The sequence below is a fragment of the Calidris pugnax genome, unplaced genomic scaffold (genome assembly GCF_001431845.1).
Source record: "Calidris pugnax isolate Ruff unplaced genomic scaffold, ASM143184v1 scaffold341, whole genome shotgun sequence".
Lineage (NCBI taxonomy): Eukaryota > Metazoa > Chordata > Aves > Charadriiformes > Scolopacidae > Calidris > Calidris pugnax.
Genome location: NW_015091149.1, coordinates 1,145,627 through 1,165,136, shown reverse-complemented (window position 1 = coordinate 1,165,136; position 19,510 = coordinate 1,145,627). Strand labels below are relative to the sequence as shown.

General features: G+C 42.1%; 2 protein-coding genes across 2 annotated transcripts; both read right to left on the bottom strand.

Moving 5' to 3' along the window:
• Positions 1-3,419: 3,419 nt before the first annotated feature.
• Positions 3,420-6,553, bottom strand: LOC106898060 (keratin, type I cytoskeletal 12-like). Its single transcript, XM_014959130.1, has 8 exons — positions 5,909-6,553; positions 5,680-5,762; positions 5,306-5,462; positions 4,861-5,022; positions 4,637-4,762; positions 4,064-4,281; positions 3,731-3,813; positions 3,420-3,517 (listed from the first exon to the last, which is right to left on the bottom strand). The coding sequence occupies exons 1-8, from the start codon at positions 6,551-6,553 to the stop codon at positions 3,420-3,422; spliced, it is 1,572 nt and encodes a 523-aa protein (XP_014814616.1).
• Positions 6,554-8,177: 1,624 nt separating this feature from the next.
• LOC106898064 (keratin, type I cytoskeletal 20-like) lies at positions 8,178-12,751 on the bottom strand. The gene is made up of 8 exons (XM_014959134.1): positions 12,258-12,751; positions 11,421-11,503; positions 11,049-11,205; positions 10,619-10,780; positions 10,411-10,536; positions 10,037-10,257; positions 9,736-9,776; positions 8,178-9,082 (listed from the first exon to the last, which is right to left on the bottom strand). Exons 1-8 carry the CDS (start codon positions 12,678-12,680, stop codon positions 8,985-8,987), a joined length of 1,311 nt encoding a protein of 436 aa, XP_014814620.1. The 5' UTR covers positions 12,681-12,751; the 3' UTR covers positions 8,178-8,984.
• Between the last annotated feature and the right edge of the window lie 6,759 nt (positions 12,752-19,510).

Here is a 19,510-nt window from a genome sequence, read left to right as displayed (position 1 = left end):
CCATAGGACGCGCTGGTGCGCGCGAGCGGCGCCTTAAAGCTACAGAGCCCCAATTCCCCGCCGGCGCCGGAAGGTCGGGGCTCCCGGTCCAGCAAAGGGCTGTCGCTTTTGGAGAGATTGAAGTAACGATACCTAAATTCTGTGCTGAAACGAATGTATGCAATGCCTTTATGTTTCTGTTACCGTGGGTTTTTATAACCTCAAAACCGTGAGGTTAATTGATACAAAGCGAAGGACGAAGTCACAGGTGCACAGCATGAGTGTGCAATCCCAAAGGGAAAGGGAACAGCTTCCCAGTGCTACACCTGTACTGGTGGCAGAGCTGCCAGACTGCGCCTTCACCGGGCACTGGGCAGCCCCGGAGCAGGTTAGTCGAGGGTTCTTAGAGAGTTTTCCATCCTTGAAGGTTTTTAAGAGTCAGCGAGGCAAAGTCTCGGGTGTCTGAGCTGATGGAGTGTTGAGGACTGTCCCGTTTTGAAAAGGAACTGGGCTCCTGGACACCCTCTCCCCGACATTTGGGTGTTTCTATGGGCAGGAGCACAAAAAGCAGGAGAGGAGCCAGTGCTGCTGGGGGTGAGACATTTGTGCGCCCTGTGGTGGGGGGATCCGCTCCCCGTCTGCAGAGTGCAAAGTTCTGGTGAATTCATACTTCAAACACAGCAAACTGCTGTCAGAAAAAGTGTCTGGTTTGGCTCTGAAGGTGTTCACAGTACCTCTGCTGTGTGTCAGCGTGTGCCCTTCACACAATATCACATATGTGAGAGTCTTACACCTTTCCTGACAGCTGTCAGGGAGGTAGAAAGTGTATGTTCTCTGCTGTGCTGCACTTTCTGCAAATAATTCTTCATTTCCTGGCTCACTGTAGCTACTGTATGGTCCCAATGATCTCATCCTCTAAGCAGCTCTTGCCTGCTCTTCAAAGTTTTTACAGTCATGGACAATACCAGATATTTAGTGAAAAAAAGTTACATTTCCTTAAAAAATAAAAATTCCATAAGCAGAATGCATTTTTAGGCTCCAAATAAGAATATACATCAGTAAAACAAGAAAAAAAGGTGGTAAACTTTTCCAAGACACTCATCTTTTTAGAAGTCAAAGTATTATACCACTTAAAAGTCTCCTTGTGTGCATAAGGCTTCCTTGTTCTCGGCTCTGTCCCCTGGCACATGTCAAAGGATCCTGTGTTCTGAGTTTCTTTTTCTTTGCTGGCTGTTTTTCAGCTGACCTGGACTGAGATGAGAATGTTTTGCTGTCCGCTATCTTTTCTATAAGTGTCTTAATTATTCTCATTCTATGTAATTCTGAAACCACACTATTGACCATGTTTTTCGTTGATGGTATGAGAGCAGTCACACAGTGGGAACATTGGGAATCCATCCAACAAGTATTAGATGATACACCTTAGGACAGTATAAGCATCAATAGGAAGAGCCTGTGTATTTAAGCAAATAAGAACTTGAAATGTAATTTAAAAGCTTCCTTTTTCTTCACATTGCAATACTGATTGTTTACAGTCTGCCTTCAGTTCCCTGGGACTCTGAATGTTTTCTGTTTACATCAGGCAAAGTCAAGGCTGTCTAGTGCCCAGAATGAATCTAGAGATGTGACAGTTTGAAATACAATATAGAGGTCTGCAGGGAGATTGGATTTGGTCCCACAAACCAAACTTAATGCATCAATGAGCATCTGTGGATGAATCTTTGTATTACCAGGAGCTGAACATTTGCCGGTTGATACGATTTTTAAAAGCTTTTAAATAGAAATTAGAACTAATGCTTTTTTCCCCCCTTTTTTTTCAGGTGTAAAGGGAACATCTGGCTGTGACATCTCTGAAGGCTGAAGTCAGGTAGGTGTAAGCAATTATGTCTTTACTAGCATTTCTGTGTTTTTGAATTCTAGCTACTTTCAATGTTCATATTTTAATACAGATGTTAGATTTTAGTTAACTTCAGAGTTCAGATGTGTGTGTCAGTTGTTTGGGTTCTGAGGTACAGTGTGCCAATGCTCTTAGTGGTTGCAAACTGCTCTGGTTTCCCGTTGTTGCTTGCAAGGTGGATTTCTCCACCTTAAACTGTTGAAGACGTGCATTTACTCAAGAGTTTTTCAAGTTCTTCCCTCTTTGTACTGGCATATATAGAAGGTTCTTCTGTTTCATGTCTTTTTTTTTCTTTACCTGACAGTTTGTTGAAGACGTGCATTTACTCAAGAGTTTTTCAAGTTCTTCCCTCTTTGTACTGGCATATATAGAAGGTTCTTCTGTTTCATTTCTTTCTTTTTCTTTACCTGACTGGAGTTCAGATGTTGCGATGCTACTGTGCTGATTTAGTTCTTTGATTATTGTTTTATTTACCCTGGATTTTATTGGTTCCAAGCAGAAAGCAGAAAAAAATGCTAGTAGTGGGTTTTACACAATGGAAGGACGGTGTGAAATCTGTGCTCCCATTAAAATTTGAGTTTGGGTCAGGTGACACGATGCGCAGAACATTTGTGTTCTAGAGACACAGCAATATCCACGTAGGAGGTCGCAGTGACTTCCTTGTCCTATCTGAGAATCACACAAAAATCATCAACATCTTGGCTCAAGAATAGAGGCTGAGGTGTGAACTGTAAGGGGATTGTACTTTGGTTCACAATTTTGTTCTGGATGAATTAATAGTTCATTTGAGTTGGTGACCAGGAAGCCAAATTCCGGACCCGCGAGCCCCTGGTGTGCTCCCAGCAGGTGGCACTCGGGCCATGGGACACCGCTGCTGTGGGGCCAAACTGTCTGTCTGTCTGTCCCTCCTCTGCCACCACACTTGCAGCAACTACAGTGTGTTGTTCTGTTTGCAAAAGCTCTCCTTTAAATTGATCCTACATTTAAACAGTTTTTTTAACATGTACATTTTCTGGCATCGGATTCATTTCTTCCAATGAGCGGGGAATCTGATACCACACACACAGCAAAAAGCACAGGAAAGCAAAATACCCCACAAAATGGCAAATATGGATTAGCAACAGCAGAATAAATGGAGGCTAATATCTTAAAGCTTGCTGAGTCCTTTTTATTAATCAAGCAAACAGGGAAATGAGGTTAGAATGGCAAAATTATTTTATATATTAATTACTAAAAATTATGGAAAAAGCTTCTCTAATTAAATGCCCACTGTCAGCACTGTGCTTCTAGCTACTGAACAAAGAATTGATGATATAGTTAAAGAACACCATGAAAATAATACATGTAATAGCAATAGACTGAAGCAGAAAATATATTGTGTGACGGGTAAGAACAGAAATGCAGGGTTTGATTCATTTAAAAGAATCTTAGTAAGAAGCCAATCTATTTTTATCACTTCATACAAAAGAGCAAAATTATTTATCCCTTTTGGCTTTGAACGAAACCTGGAGTGAACAGATCCTTTGCAGTATGGGATTGTGCCTTATATCTTCTCTTCAACTTCCTTAACGTGCGACGCAACAACTTTCCCATCTACCACTTCTTCGACAATTGTCTTGATCTTTCTGGTTTTGGTAGGATCTAAACATCATACACAAACCAAAAAAATATTTATCAAAGTGTTAAAAATTATAAACCAAGGCAGCACGTGTACATGAACAGTTACATCTTTCCTTTCAAATTGGTAGTTTCTTATGATGAGCTCGATGATGTAGTTAAACAGAAGAGCATGTATTATTTTATTTATAAGAATAACTTCAGCCACAAAATTTTATTCAGCCAAGTTCTACTTACCCTGAGAAGAATCCAGTGATTGTGTTTGTGATTTGGACCCTGTCAAGGATGAGCTTTCAAATGTAACTCCCTGTCCTGCGCTCCTAAAAGTGAATCAGAGACACGCAGTGTTGCAGAGGCTTGTCAGGATCAGGAGAAATCATATTATTTAAAATAGTGAGCAGAATGGCTCATTCTCCTCATGCAGAGCTTGGCTGTATTATTTCAGAACCACGGTATGAGCCTTACGGTCTCTTGTTGAATGTACCACTGGTTTTACCTCTTTTTTCATAGAGAGGATATTGCTACAGAAAATAAAACAGAGGAGGTATTTAGTGTGAATTAGTGACTTACACAAACTCGCCGTCCAGCAGGCGACGGTAGGTTTCAATCTCCATTTCCAGACGACTCTTGATGTCCAGCAGCTGTTGATACTCCGCGTTCTGGCGCTCCATGTCAGCCCTCACCTGGAACAGCTGCGACTCCAGGTTCCCGATCTGAAGCTGCATTTGTGAAAGCTGAGCACAGTAACCTCCTTCCGTTTCTGCCAAAGTGTCCTCAAGGGATTTTTTCTGTGTAAGAAGGATATTAAATAATCTCTGATTGAGGAAATAAAAAAGTTCTTTACAAAGACAAACCCAACTGAAGTAGTTTAATGGGAGTAAGTGTTGCCTCGTTACTTAGAGATTTCTATTTTTTTTCTTGAAATACCAGTTTGAGAACTGGCCTTTGCTGCTTCACTGCATATGAACATAAAAGTCCATCTGCTTTATAGCATCCTACTTGCAATCCAATTATATATATTACTGCTATTTAGGTACTAAAGAGTGCAGAATTCAATAGGAAATAGGAAATAAATGCATCTAACAACATTTTTTGAAGTTGGCAAATGTCCCCATACCAGGTAGCAGCTTCCCTGGAGCCTACCATGGCGAGCTGAGATTGTAGCTCAATTTCCAGGCTCTGGAGGGTCCGTTTCAAGTCTGTGATCTCACTCTTTCCTGACTGAAGCTGCTCAGTATTGGTGGAGATTTCCCTCTTCAGCTCCCCACTCTGGAATGACAAGGAAGAATTGAGTGTAATTTTACCGTTACAAATATTTAACTCATTTTTATATCCATTTTGCTGTATTTGCTCTCTCTGGTTGTTACCTTTTCATTGAACCATGCTTCAGCCTCTTTACGGTTCTGCTCAGCAATGACTTCATACTGTCCCCTCATGTCATTCAGGAGCTTGGTCAGGTCAGTTCCAGGGGCAGCATCCATTTCAACACTGACTTGGCCAAGAGTGGTGCTTTGGATTCCCTGGAGCTCCTGGAGACGTAAAATAAGGAAAAGTTTCTGTTAATAAAAAGCAAAATACTTCTACCACAAACATATATGAAGAAATATACGTGATATAAATTCTGTTCCAACAAGACTTCATAGCTTATGTGCATATTTCTTTCACTCTTCCACTTAGTAAACTCAAAAAAAGAACAGCAAACAAAACGAATAATGAAACCAAGGAACTCCCACAGGCATAAGTAAGGGCATAATTTGATATTTCACATTTCCATCTGCCTTACTATGAATTCACAAAGAAAAAAAAAAGTACCTCTTCATGATTCTTTTTGAGGTAGGCCAGCTCTTCATTCAGGCTTTCGATCTGCATCTCCAGGTCGGCTCTGGTCAAGGTCAGCTCATCGAGAACCCTGCGCAGGCCGTTGATGTCGGCTTCCACGCTCTGGCGAAGAGCCACCTCGTTCTCATATCTGTAAAGAAAGTCATTAAATAGGGGTTTTTATGTGGTTAATGAGGTCAAATGCAACCTATTACTATGCACTTGTATAGCTTTTACTATGAAATCTTAATACGCATTAACTGTTATACTATTGTCTAATAATTATGATAAATGAAAGAGATTTTTAAGTGCAAATTTTTTCCCCTTAAAATATTAATAAGAGGCTTTGTAACATTAAGGTATCTTACTTCAGTCTGAAATCATCAGCAGCCAGTCTGGCATTATCAATCTGCAAAATGATTCTTGCGTTGTCGATAGTTGCATTAATGATCTGAAACACAAACAACATTCAGAGAATGATGTTACGGCCAAGTAGCTTTGCAGCTCAATATAGCTATTGATTTCTGAAAGGAATTTGTTACTGTTATCCAAAATATTATTAGGTGAATCACAACATTAAGTACATTGCTTTGCTACCTTGTTTCGAAGATCTTCGATGATAGGATAATATTTACTATAGTCATTGCCAGTGCCAGGGACACCAGCTCCGGGGCCGTTTTTCTCGTACCACTCGCGGATTTTGCGCTCCAGCTCAGTATTGGCATCCTCCAGAGATCGTACTTTGTCCAGATAAGCAGCCAGTCGGTCATTGAGGTTCTGCATAGTTTCTTTTTTTGAGCCAGAAAGAAGGCCACCATCCCCAGCACCACCAGTGCCAAAGCCACCTCCGAAACCAGATCCTGAGCCGCTTCCAAAGCCACCTCCAAAGCCAGTGCCTGAGCTGCTGCCAAAACCACTTCCAAAACCTCCACCAAACCCACCGCCTAAGCCACTTCCATAGCTACCACCTAAACCACCACCAAAGCCTCCGCCGACGCCACTACTTAAGCTGCCCCCAAAGCCCCCACTGAAGCCGGAGCCTGAACCAAGCACAGAAGCAGCACCAAACCCTCCGCCAGATCCACCACCAAACCCTCCGCTAGATCCACCACCAAACCCAAGGCCGCTGCCCCCAAAGCCTCCTCCAGCGCTGGAACCAGACATCCTCAGGGATCCCCCGCCGAGCCCGCTGCGAGACGAGAGCTGCCGGGACCCAGCGCTTGTGCGCACAGACAGGGCCATGGCGGTGCCGGTGCCGCGGCCGTTTGCCGAGCAGGGAGCACAGAGCAGGGCAGCACGGAGAGAAGGACCACCCTTATATAGGGAAGGCCGTTGGGTGTTTTAGTTGGAGTCCCACCTCCTAGGAAGATCTTTCATTCTTTCTCCCTCTCCCTCGTTTGCAGGGCAGTCAGTTTAGTGTGCCCTGACCCGACTCAGTGATATGTGCCCATCCAAATTGCCAAGGGGAGTGGAAATCTGTTGCCCTCCAGGTGTTTGCTGCGTGAGGGGAAATGGGTGGAGTAGAGCTAAGACACCGTGATGATGTTTCACCATGTGCAGTGGGGCACAAAAAAGTCTTTTCGCATTTAAATCTGTACTAAATAATCTTTTTGTCATTACGTATTAATTTCTTTCTTGCTTTGGGGCTATTATTATAAAAGTATGCTTAAGTCGGTGTAATGAGCCCTTTCACACCAGGCTCCCCAGTGCGCACGTCAAAAATGTGTTTCTTTTCATAATACTTTTCTGGCGTGAACCTCTGCCAGGTTAGTGCTCTCTGTGTGTTTAATAAGAAGTAAGGAAAGAGATCAACAAAAGTGCATGAAGAGGCACATGGACGTTCAGTGATCTGCAGGTTAATCATTAATTTGAAAACATAAGTATACTTGATTATACTGAATATAAGTTGTAATTGTGTTTTCTGCCCTAAACCTTTCATCATTGAAATATCTCTGTGTGATATGTATAGCTTATACCAATTGTTTATACTTTCGAGCTGAAAACTAACCATTTTTTCTTCTATGTAGTTTGCTACTATCTCAAAATAAGGAAAATTATTTCTGCATTTTTTGCTTTTCATAATATAAATCTAAAGATCAAATATAGCTCTTCTAGGTGACAGGTTCAGGCATGGAAACCCTTCAAAACCAATACACTTTTCTTTTGAAGTTATTTCAGTAAACAGAAAATCGTTTTTTCTTTGTCCTGGCTTAATTATATCATTGGATTTGTCAACTGAAATGTATTAATTTTTGATTTATCTACATCCAGGAGCAGGGGTGCTTTTTTGGGCAGAAATGTATTATGAGCAGTAGATCAAAGGTTTCAGTAAAGCATTTATGTAGAAATGAATTGATAGCCTGGTATCAGTGACTCATGGTGGTGAAAGCAAAGGATTACTTTCTTTGGCAGCTGTTTATGTACAGTAAATAACCCATTGGACAGGGGAGATTTCAAAAGGAAGAGGTTTTTGTGTTTATGTTGTCAAGAGGAACGTGTAGAGTCCTTGGACGGGGGCTGAGGGTGCGGCTGAGGAGCCGCCGTGTGGGAAAGGCTCCGGGCAGGTATCGGTACAGGGAGGCTGAAGAGAAACAGTGGGCTTTGTTTCTGAACAGAAAGGCAAAATATAGTCTCATTGATAAAGTATCTTTGCTTGCTGTAGTCCTTGGTGATATAAGCATTCACAGAGTGAAAAAAAAAAAAATAACAGGCTTCCTCAATTTTGCGTTTAAATTTATTATTAAATGAGAATTGACACTTCTTATTTATTTGAAAATAATATCTTACTGAAGTGAAGCTGCATTATATTTGAATGGTAGTTCAAGTTCAGAAAGGGTGCACTGAGACAACAGTTTAATGTGTTTTGAAGAACAAATCTACTCTAAATATGCCAGTATGTAAGAGAAAAAGTAGATTGCTGAACTTTGAATCCCAATTACATTAACACATCTGATAGAGAGTGTATCAGCTGTGTGTGGTAAATTCTTTCTTGTAAGGTTTTGATAAGGTGTCCATCAGGGTTTCAGAAATAGCAACTCTCTTCTAAAAACTTCTCTTTTTATTAATATGTTGAAGTGTGAGAAAACTTAAGGCACCAGATGTTGTTGTGAACTGTCTAAAGAAATGAAATAAAAATTCTCCTCATGGTTTCAGAAGAGCCCAGTGCCATCGAGAGCTTGTCAAGCGCATGAGCGAGTTGTGTCCTGTGTCTTTCACCAGTTTAGTGCTTTGAAAAAGCACTAAATTTAATTTAAATTATTTTTAAAGCTATAGTAAATTCATAAAATTCATAAAATTCAAAATCAGTCATTTGACTTTCAATTTGTACTGAAAAAGTTTTTTAATGTAATGTAAAGACTGATGTAAATAAAAGCTAAAACTTCCATTTTTATCTGTCTTGGAAACAATAATACCTTTATTTCAGGCTGCCTTGGGTTTTTTTCACCAAGGTATTTAGTCACTATTTAAGTAAACCCAAAATCTTGTACTTTGTAACAGTGATTTTTTTTAATTACCCCCCCAAGAAAAGAAAGATCGATTGCAAATTGATAGTTTGGCATTTTTCAGCCCTGGTGGGGTTTAGGGAGACGACTGGATTCTTTAGAGAGTTTCATCTTTATTTCTGGCCTGGGGTGCAGGAAGCTCAGAGCCGCCTCCTCTCTGCTCCTGCCATTCACATCACCTCTTCAATCTCCTTCACCTCGGAGGAGACAACCTTGCCGTCGACCACCTCTTCAACAATTGTCTTGATCTTCTTAATTTTACTGGATTCTGGTGATGAAATTGAGCAGTAAATTAATGAAATGCAATGTATATTGACAGGATAAGCTGACTGTAGTGCTAGCAGCAGCTCCACAGATGAGAAAGCAGCTAAAGGTGTCTTTGCAACGCGCAGCTACTGGCTGTACAGGATGTGGGTTCCCTTCCTTTGAACATCCTGTGAGTTGCCCATAATACTATCGTGGACATTATGTTGAATACGTCTTTATCCCTCCTCATATTTTCCTTTACAAACTTGTAGACCTAAAACCTAGGAATAGTCTTACAGCAAACTGGATATTTTTGCAGTTAAAGTAAAGTAGCTAGTTTATTTAGCAGCCTGGTCTCCCTGCAGAGTCAGTGGGGAGAAGCAGCTGTTTCTCAAGTCCTCCAGAGGGTAATTCAGTAATTCTCTATCGTTCTCTTGGCTCTTTGAGGAGTCTGTGGTTTTACTTGAATTATACCTGAATTATACCTGAATTATACACATAAAGCCAGGCACTGGATGATCCCTGTAGGTTATCTGTTCATACAGTCAATTGCTTTCTTGATGTAAGATTCTACTGGTTGATTATTTGCTCTGAAACTGTGTCTTTCTATGTCAGGCTACTTAGTTCTACAGCATTTCGACAGCCATCAAAAAATAAGGAAGTTAGTGTGCATACCTTTTTCAAGCTCTGCTGCAGATGTCTCCACTTCGAAATGTCTGTTCAAATAATAAATTAAAAAAATGTAAATATATGGCACATAACATTGAAGAAAAATCCTTCCACAGCAGCCTCTGAACCCAGCAGGAACTGCAGCCTGCTCTGGGTCTACCATTGAGAACTGGGCAACAGACTCCTCCCAACCAGTTTGAAACTGGCAGAGTTTACATGCTCACCTTCCCTGAATACAGACAATTTGCAATGCTGTTTGCTGTCACACCAAACTAAACCAACAACCAAGGTGTGTGTATTTCCTCACCCGCTCTCCTCTCCCTCCAGCAGCCGCCGGTACGTGGCGATCTCCATTTCCAAGCGAGTCTTGATGTCGAGCAACAGACTGTACTCTTGGTTCTGACCCTCCATGTCAGCCCGGAGTTGCCTCAGTTGAGCTTCTAAACTGGCAATTCTTTCCTGGATTTGGGCTATCTGATAACTGTAACGTGCTTCAGTTTCAGCCAGACTGTCTTCTAGAGACTTTCTCTGTAGCCGATGAAAAGAACAGACATGTATTATTCAAGAGGATTCATTTCTGTGTTAAAATAACATTTTGACTGCTAAGCCTCTTGTTTTCTTTCTTTATCCATGTAACTGTCTCCTAAGCACGGTCCTTATTTCAAGTACTCTGTTATTTACCATGTTAAGGTGGGACTGTAATTCCAGCTCCAGGCCCTGCAAGATCTGTCTGCGGTCGGTGATCTCCCTCCTCTGGGCCTCCAGCTGCTCAACGTTGAGGGCGACTTCCTGGTTCAGTTCTGCTGTCTGCAGGGCACAAACGGAGGGGCTGTCAGCTGCAGCGAGACACGACTGAGTCTCTTCCTGGTGTTGAAGTGATTGACCTTACCTGCTTTTCAAATTGCTCTTTGGCTTCTTGACGGTTCTTTTCTGCCATCTCTTCGTATTGCTTCCTCATGTTTTCCATGATGGTCCCAAGATCAATACTGGGGGCAGCATCCACCTCTACTTGAACTGAGCCTTTCACCTCCGTGCGCAGTCGGTTCACCTCCTATGGTGATAAGAGTTGTATTAGTGTCACAGAACTGGGTTGGAAGGGACCTTGAAGATCATCAAGTCCACCCTCCTGCCATGGGCAGGGACACCTCCCACCAGACCAGGTTGCTCAGAGCCCCATCCAACCTGGCCTTGAATATGGAGCTGAATCCCACTCAAGTGTAATATTCTTTCAGGTTCACCATGAAGCTTTCATTGTTCCTAATGAGGCTGAGTGTGTGTGCTACGTAAATCCCTCCCTGGCAGTGTTTGGCTGCTCTCACCTCCTCATGGTTCTTCTTCAGGAAAGCCAGTTCTTCATTCATACTTTCAATCTGCGACTCCAAATCAGCTGTTGTCAAAGTCAAGTCATCACGAACTCGGAGCAGTCCGTTAGTGTCACTGTCCACACTTTGCCTGAGCAGGTATTCGTTCTCAAACCTGGAGAATAAAGGCTTGTTTTGTCATCATGAAAGTGCAACTGCTTGATATAGATGTTAAATCAGTAACTACTACAGCCTTAGTCGTAAAAGTTTTCTTTTTATTAAACTTTACGTTAGAAAATGTTTACTTCTCAGCTTTGATACTAATAACTAGAAGCTTTTGTGAATAAGAGGAGCATGGAAGAGAATTTCTGAAACTATCCTGGAACTTACTTCAGTCTAAAATCATCCGCAGCCAGTTTGGCGTTGTCAATCGCCAGGACAAGCCTTGCGTTTTCCAGCTGTGCAGCAGCAACCTAAACAGGAAGGATGGAAAAGTGATGAACCTTTGCACAGAAATGCACGCTTCTTCCATTTCTGAACATTAATACTGCCTGTGGGCTTCACCTTCCTTAACGTTAGCTGTCTATTGGGCATCTAGGGTCAAGTTCCCTTTCAAGTGCAGAGAAAGAATTAGGGTTTTCCAAAAGGCAAATTATCCTGTCATAAAGCAGGTATCTAACTGCTCTCTGGGAGAGATCTGCTGGGATGGGAAATAGAACTGGTGACAACTCAGAGGGGCAAGGTTTGCGAAGTCCACTGGAAACATTATTTGACAAATCTCTCAGCTGATTGCTGTGGGAATAGTCTGTTGGTTATAGTGGTGATTTACTATTTCAAGTAATGATCGATTTTTTTTTCTGAGCATTTGGCAGTCTTTTCTAAAAAAAAACCACTTTGAAATGCACAGATGCTGAGCTATATTTAAATATGTAACTTAACATCAGTATTTTCACTAATTATAATTACCTAAGGCAAGTAGAATAGAATTAATTAATTTTGATTCAAAAGATTTCTCATGTGAGAGATTACACACAACTGCAGACATATACCTACTATTACAAATTACATAAAATCTGTCACTAATTTGTATCTGATCAAAATAAAGCATCTTTTTTTCGTAGCTAAGACAATTGCAATTTGGAAAAGTACCTTTTCTACAGTAGATTATTATCTATCTCCTCGATAATTGCGATTCATGTGTGTGTAGAGGGCTGTGTGATACCTTACCTTACTTTGCAGATCTTTAATTGTTTTGAAGTAGGAGCTGTAGTCTTGCCGTACGCCCACGCTGTTGCTCTCGTACCACTCCTTGATCTGCTTTTCAAGCAGGGAGTTTGCCTTTTCCAGAGATCTCACCCTCTCCAGGTACGAGGCCAAACGGTCGTTCAGGTTTTGCATAGTGGATTTTTCAGTGCCGGCGAGCAGCACGTCGTTACCGGTGATGTTAAGCTGGAAGTTGCCCCTGCCACCTTGCCCGAAGCCAGAGCTGGTGGATATGCGGGTGCCGTAGCCCCCAGCACCCCCATAGACACTGGGGGCCTGGCTTTTTTGGACAGCTGTTTTCCTGAAGCTCAATCCACTGACGCTGGGTGTGGTGGGATGGACGCGGGAGCTTGCGCTCCACTGAACGCTGCGGGTGGAGAAGGCCATTTCTCTTCTTCCTCTTCTGGAACGAAGCAGCTAAATGGGCAGAGAGAGAGGCTGAGGTGAGGAGCAGCCTGTGCTCTGGACACCTTTATATGGGGTGCAAAGAGGAAGCTCAGGAGTTACAAACCCCACCTCTGTTGACACACAGTGTGACCGGTGTCAGCACAAACAGCACAGGGCTTATTGCCCCCCCTGGCTCCGTGCAGTCTACAGGGGTTCGCATCTGTTTGTCTGTGTTTCTGAAACCCCCCCCAGGTAGCTTGGCTCGCTTATTGCCCCCCCTGGCTCCGTGCAGTCTATAGGGGTTCGCATCTGTTTGTCTGTGTTTGAGAACCTCCCCCCCCCCAGGTAGCTTGGCTCAGGGCTTATTGCCCCCCCTGGCTCCGTGCAGTCTACAGGGGTTCGCATCTGTTTGTCTGTGTTTCTGAAACCCCCCCCAGGTAGCTTGGCTCGCTTTGTTACAATTTTGAATAGAAGATAAAACACAAATAAACTATTGAATCATTTATCACAGTGTATCTGCAGCCATAATCTCTATAGTCCCTTTGAAAGAACAAGTAGATTCTTACCATGATGTGCAGGGTGTGAAATGATATTGAGAGTTGACAATATGTGACAAGAGACTTAAAATATTTATATTTGCAATCATACATGTTCCTGTTGAGTAAGCAATGCTCTGGGCCTCAGGACAGTGTATAAATTATTAGAAAGGAGGCATCAAACCTGGGCATTACATTCATTAACAGGAAATCAGCTGCCTTTTTTCAGCACATGAAGAAACCCAACAATCCTACTTCTAATCCTCCTGAGGTTCCTAAACAGACTGTGGTGTGTAGTTTTGATAGAGAAAATATAGAGATAAAGTGGAAAGTGAGGGCAGAAACTGGTTTCTGGGGGGCTAGTGCAGCAGGGAAGCATGTGGCTGGTGAGCACTGGGACAGTATGAAGGTGTGTTCCTTGGGGCGTTGCACTGACAGCACTTCAGTGTATTATTCATGTACAGCTTGTGGGGTAGAACAATTAACAGATATTGCTTGTATTATCAAAAGCAGCTGGTGTACGTACTGATCTTCGACCTCGGGGCAAAGAGGCTGGTGAGGCACCACGCTCTGGAGGCAGTAACTGTACCAGGGTCTTGGGGAATCAGTACTCTAGGTTTTTTAAATTAATGTGCTCCAGATTAGTCTAAACAGTATTGGATCAGGCAGAGAGTTAAACTGTCATCATTAGCTATTGTGAAAATATGCATCTTTCAAACCAAAGTGATCAGCGTTCAGGGCAGGACGTTTTTGCAGAAGGATGCCATGAGTTGTCTTTGGACCTTGAACTTCTTTGGGTGTAACCAATAATGAAAAATATTTATGAGAGTTGAAACCAAAGTACACAAGTAATCAAGGTGGGTCATCTTTTATTCATTAAAAGAATTCAGACTGAGTAGGAATTGGTCATGGTGGTAGGGCAGAGCCTGGACCTTTAAAGCTGTAAGGGGAATACAGCAAGAGATCCTGCTGCAGTTACATCTCTGGTTTTATGTTTAACCACCTAGATCTCTGAGGGTATCTTATGATAGTCTATTTAAAAGTAAACATTCTGCTTTCTGTTCTTAGTATTATTAAAATTATTTTCCATGTTACCTTGATGGTATTTTTTGTAAACATCACTCAAAGATTCCATTTTTTCCTTTTATTGAGCAAATGTTATTTGTTACATTTCATGTTTGCCTATAAATGGAAAACGATGTCATTGAAGGTCTGGATTGGCTTTTGTGGGTCAAATTCCTAATCTTTGCATCCCCAACTATCCCCCCTCCCTATGAAGCAGCAGCTCCATAAGTTTAAATACCAAAAGCTAATTCTGTGTGTTGTTAAACTCATGTCAGGTGTTTGAAACTTACGAAGCTGGATACTATTTAGAAAGGTAAGAATAATATAAAAATACACTTCAGATTTATACAGAAATAAAATTCACTGATACACAAACCTTTCTAAGCTTTTCTCTAACTTCTTATGCAGTGATCTCAATTAACGTGGACATCAGAGGCAGGTCAGGCATTTGCCTTGTGCTCAGGCTCTGCTCCTTTAGGTCAAGCTGAACCTTCAATAATTATTTTTCTTCCAGAATCTTCTTGATTGTTAAGCAAAGGTGTTCAGGGCTGTGCAATGAGAAGGGCAGAGCAATAGCATCCTGCAGACCTCGTGTGAAAAGACATTGGGCTGAATTTTCTTAAGTGTTCCTTTTCTTCTCCAAATTGTTCACTGACAATTTCTTTGGTCTTATCATTTTATACGGGTTTCTATTCCAAAAAACAAGCTGGGACATTTGCAAGAATATTTACTAAGATCAGGATCTGAGTAAAAATCTGGTACCGTTCATACCAGAGGTGGGGTTTGCTTCTCCTTTTTGTTTCAATGCAGTTTTTTTCATGGACTATATTTTGAATGGCTGTATAAATCACTGCAAACTGCAAGAGTGAACACCAAAGACCATGTCTGTACTAGAAAATGAAACAAAAGCCTGGCCCAGAGAGCGGGCAAAGGGAGAGCACCAGGTCCTGGCTGTGGCCTCCAGTGCTGTTCAGCTCTCAGCTGGGAGCACCCATCGTTGTCCTCGACCCCCCGCACTATGCCCAGCTATTATCTGGAAGAATATGGGCTGCCTTTTTTTTTCTATATTATTTTTATATTTTATTGGTTGCAACAGTAAATTATCTAAATAGATGTTGAGCAACCTAAAAAAGTATTCTTTGCTATCTGTGGTTTTGATTTAGAGCTAAAGAAGTGCTGTTAAGGCTTTGCTGCTGTGTCAGTTCAGCCGTGCTGTTCCCAGCTCAGGGCCCCGATGGGAGCCCTCTCTCAAGGACAGTCTGGGGATCTGTGCGTAACACTTCCCTTCCCTGACGTGCTCGGTGGGATGGGCTGGGTGTAATCATAATAAAACATTCATTGCAACACTAATAATTTTTTTTTATGAAGAAATCCCGCCTGTGTGACAGAAGTTTAATGTGTTTAAGAACAATGAAGATAAGCTGGGCAGGGGGGTGATAACGTGTGCCTGCCATTTGGTGTTACTCACCTTTACTAACCAGTCTCCAGAATTCAGGGGAAAAAGGCACACCCATCTCTGGTTCTGCATTTAGGTGGAACACACACTTTTCTTTTGGCTGACCTGAAGGTTTAAATAAAGAGTCTTCTAGTTCAGTCTTTAGTGACGATCCATTCTAGGATTGAAATCCAATGCCTGTTTATTAGTGCTGGTAACCGTGTTGTGATCTCCATTTGGATTTTGTGTCGTAAGAATTTGAATCTGAAAGATCTCTTACAATAAAGTCCTGAAAGGACTTCCACTGTCCCAAGTGCATTCAGGGGAGTGGAATTCCTTGTTCAATGTTCCAGCCATATTCCAGTAGTCAGTATGTCTGTGTCTGAGAAATTCCCCTCCTTCTCTTCTTAAGCTACTTGTGAGAAGAATTTAATTCCAGATTTATGTTGTACAGTTTACAACCAAGGGAGCAATAGAGGTGAGCTTCCAGGGGAAAATCAATCTTAAGCTACTTGTGAGAAGAATTTAATTCTGGATTTATGTCGTATAACTGCTTTACAACCAAGGGAGCAATTGAGGTGAGCTTCCAGGGGAAAATCGGCGTCAGTTTTAAAGTAGATGTGAGCTATTGGCAGATTCTAAATGAAGATTTTTCTGAATGAGTGAAAAAAAGTACTTAGGACCATTCTCCACCCAGAAAATGATCTTTGCACCATTTGTTAGTGCAAATTCCACACCCTTGGAGACTGCTCTCTCCAATGAGTAAAGGAAGATGTATTGGGTTTTGCTGAATGTGATTGGACAAGAGAAAGGTCCAAATAATGTCACTGACTCGACTGGATTCACTTGAGCGCTGACCGTTTGCAGCACAAGATCTTACACTGTCTTCCTCACATGCAGATTTTTTCCTCATTTCCTTCTTCTTATCTTTTGTCCAAGGAAAATACCTTAATCGTCAAATCACTGCACCTTTTTTCTTTCTGCTTTGAGCTTTTGACTAGAGAGGTAAATTTAAAACATGACGTGGAATTCCTTGTTCAATGTTCCAGCCATATTCCAGTAGTCAGTATGTCTGTGTCTGAAAAATTCCCCTCCTTCTCTTCTTAAGCTACTTGTGAGAAGAATTTAATTCCAGATTTATGTTGTACAGTTTACAACCAAGGGAGCAATAGAGGTGAGCTTCCAGGGGAAAATCAACGTCAGTTTTAAAGTAGATGTGAGCTATTGGCAGATTCTAAATTAAGATTTTTCTGAATGAGTGAAAAAAAGTACTTAGGACCATTCTCCACCCAGAAAATGATCTTTGCACCATTTGTTAGTGCAAATTCCACACCCTTGGAGACTGCTCTCTCCAATGAGTAAAGGAAGATGTATTGGGTTTTGCTGAATGTGATTGGACAAGAGAAAGGTCCAAATAATGTCACTGACTCGACTGGATTCACTTGAGCGCTGACCGTTTGCAGCACAAGATCTTACACTGTCTTCCTCACATGCAGATTTTTTCCTCATTTCCTTCTTCTTATCTTCTGTCCAAGGAAAATACCTTAATCGTCAAATCACTGCGCCTTTTTTCTTTCTGCTTTGAGCTTTAACTAGAGAGGTAAATTTAAAACATGACTTCAAACAGTGTGATACTTGAAGCCGTGTTCCAGGTCTCGGGGTGCTGCATAAGACGATGTGGTGGTTCCGTCCTTCCCCAACCCCAGGCTGGAAATGAAAGTCAGGAGCTCCCTTTCCCATCTCAGCTGCTCCAGGAGAGTCTCACCTCGGCGCCAACAACAACAGCTCCAGGCCAGACAAATGAACCTGCTCTTTTTTCTTCCCTAAAAGAGCCCTTGATATCAGCTCTAATATGATCTCAACGACAACCAGGCAGATCCTTTTCCCTTGTAAAAATTGTGTGCAACTGAGGTGTCAGTGAATGAGAAAACCAGTAAACTGGAGAGTATTTCAGCTTCCTGGTTTTCTCAGTTCCATAATGCTGGAATCGTTCAGTATCCATGAGAAAATATTGCATGTGATTCAGTAAGCAAATACAATTTGCTTGCCCCTGTGCAAATATATGCCCAGACTGGTAACACGCCATAAAACATACACACAAGCACGCTGCATTGCAGGTACTCACATCTCTGTAGATTTTTTTTCTGCTAAAAAATCCTTGTGGTTTGAGGGACCTGACTTGTGTCACCCTCGGAGCCCCGAATCAAGAGAAAAATATAAATTTTTGTCAAGGATGTAATTGCACTTGGCTGTCGGGAGGGTCTGGGCAGTTATTTTGGGGTCACTCCAATCAATCTGATCAATCCTCCTGCCAGTGCATTCGAGTGCCCACGTGGCTCCCCTGCTCCCAGAGCCTCTGTAACCAGAAGCAAACTATGGGGTGGTGGCTTTGTGAGGAGGAGGAACCTTAAATATTCTCCCAGCTTCAGGGTCTGGGTCAGGCAACCGGGGATGACAAAAAAAAAGTAAAAAAAGAATGAAGTCAGGCCAAAAATACAGCTGAGTACTCTGCCTGGAAAAGTTCTGAGGAATGGCCGTTACAGAAATTCTTCGACAGAAATTTCCACAGCCCTGGGTGTCCCAGGTCCCGGGGGGAGCAGTTCCCGGGCAGGGCTGGCTCACGGAACCCCATTTCCCTGCCATTTGGAACAGAAGCACGATGTCTATTTTCCTGTTTGTCACTAGAGGCCACCACATGCCTTCCTAACGAGTCGCCTCCACAAATCTACATCTTGTTTGCTGCCAACGCTGGAGCCTAAACGTGGTTAATGAAATTCGCATATTACAAAACAAAATGTAAGCTATTACCTACTTTTCTGGTCCTATATCCAGAAGAAAAAATTTTTTGCATAACTCTTGTGGCCAAATGTTTAAAGTAATATTTATCTTCACAGCCACAAACTGTAATTAGGAGAGTTGAGCTCTGTGGATGGCAGTGGGGTTGTAAGCAACGGCAACAAGATCTGTCTTTCTAAATCTTGAAAGCTGAATTTTGGAGGACAGGAATGTTCATGATTCCTTCAAATTATGCCCCTTTCTTTATGACTGATGCTTGAGTATCTTAATTTTTAGGCAGCAATAAACTCTAGACATTAAAGCAAAGGTTTCTTTGGGTTTGTTTTCATGGTTTTTTCTTGGAGCGTCGCATTGTTCTTTCCAGAGGAACACGGCCTTTCCCAAAATGTGTGGGTAACTGGCCTGAGACTGTTCTGTGGTAAGAATCACTGAGAAACCCCCCGGGCACTAAATAGCTTCCAAAAATGGATGGTTGAAAAAGTGGGGGTTTTCCTGCACTAAGAATCACTGAGAAACCCCCCGGGCACTAAATAGCTCCCAAAAATGGATAGTTTGTCTTACTAATAAGGAATGAAAAAGTGGGGGTTTTCCTGCAGTGGTAACTTTAAAATCATGATTTCTGTTACTTGCAGCAACATCACATATTTCCTTCTTTGAAACTGCCTTGGCAGGAGTTGCTTCCCATGCACTTGGTTTATGCAGTTTATGCTTTAATTTCTTGCCTGCGTGATTCAGGGGTGCAGGGCTCAGCCAAAGCTGGTGCTTTTTCTCCAAAAGTAGGAGATTATTAACTTCTGTTCTAAGAAGCTGTGTACAGTTTGTCAGCTACTGCAGCTTCTTCCTTTCTCCTTTTCCCTGCCTGCCCCGAGTAATTATTCCTCTAAATTGAAATACGTTTTTCTCAAATTGTATTCCTCCTCTTGGTTGTTTTCCATAGAGCCTAATAACAGCCTATCAAATGAACTCCACGTGTCCTTAGGACCTTGGAAAGCAAAAAA

Bases quoted from the DNA above. Each gene is read 5' to 3' on its own strand.
- LOC106898060 (XM_014959130.1), bottom strand. From the start codon at position 6,553: ATGGCCCTGTCTGTGCGCACAAGCGCTGGGTCCCGGCAGCTCTCGTCT. The intron at 5,463-5,679 runs GTAAGATACCTT...CTTTCTTTACAG, and splicing joins GCTGATGATTTCAGACTGAA to ATATGAGAACGAGGTGGCTC. The intron at 3,814-4,063 runs GTAAGTCACTAA...ATTCACTTTTAG, and splicing joins CTGCTGGACGGCGAGTTTGT to GAGCGCAGGACAGGGAGTTA.
- LOC106898064 (XM_014959134.1), bottom strand. From the start codon at position 12,680: ATGGCCTTCTCCACCCGCAGCGTTCAGTGGAGCGCAAGCTCCCGCGTC. The intron at 11,504-12,257 runs GTAAGGTATCAC...CTTCCTGTTTAG, and splicing joins TTAAAGATCTGCAAAGTAAG to GTTGCTGCTGCACAGCTGGA. The intron at 9,777-10,036 runs GTGAGGAAATAC...TTATTTGAACAG, and splicing joins CTGGAGGGAGAGGAGAGCGG to ACATTTCGAAGTGGAGACAT.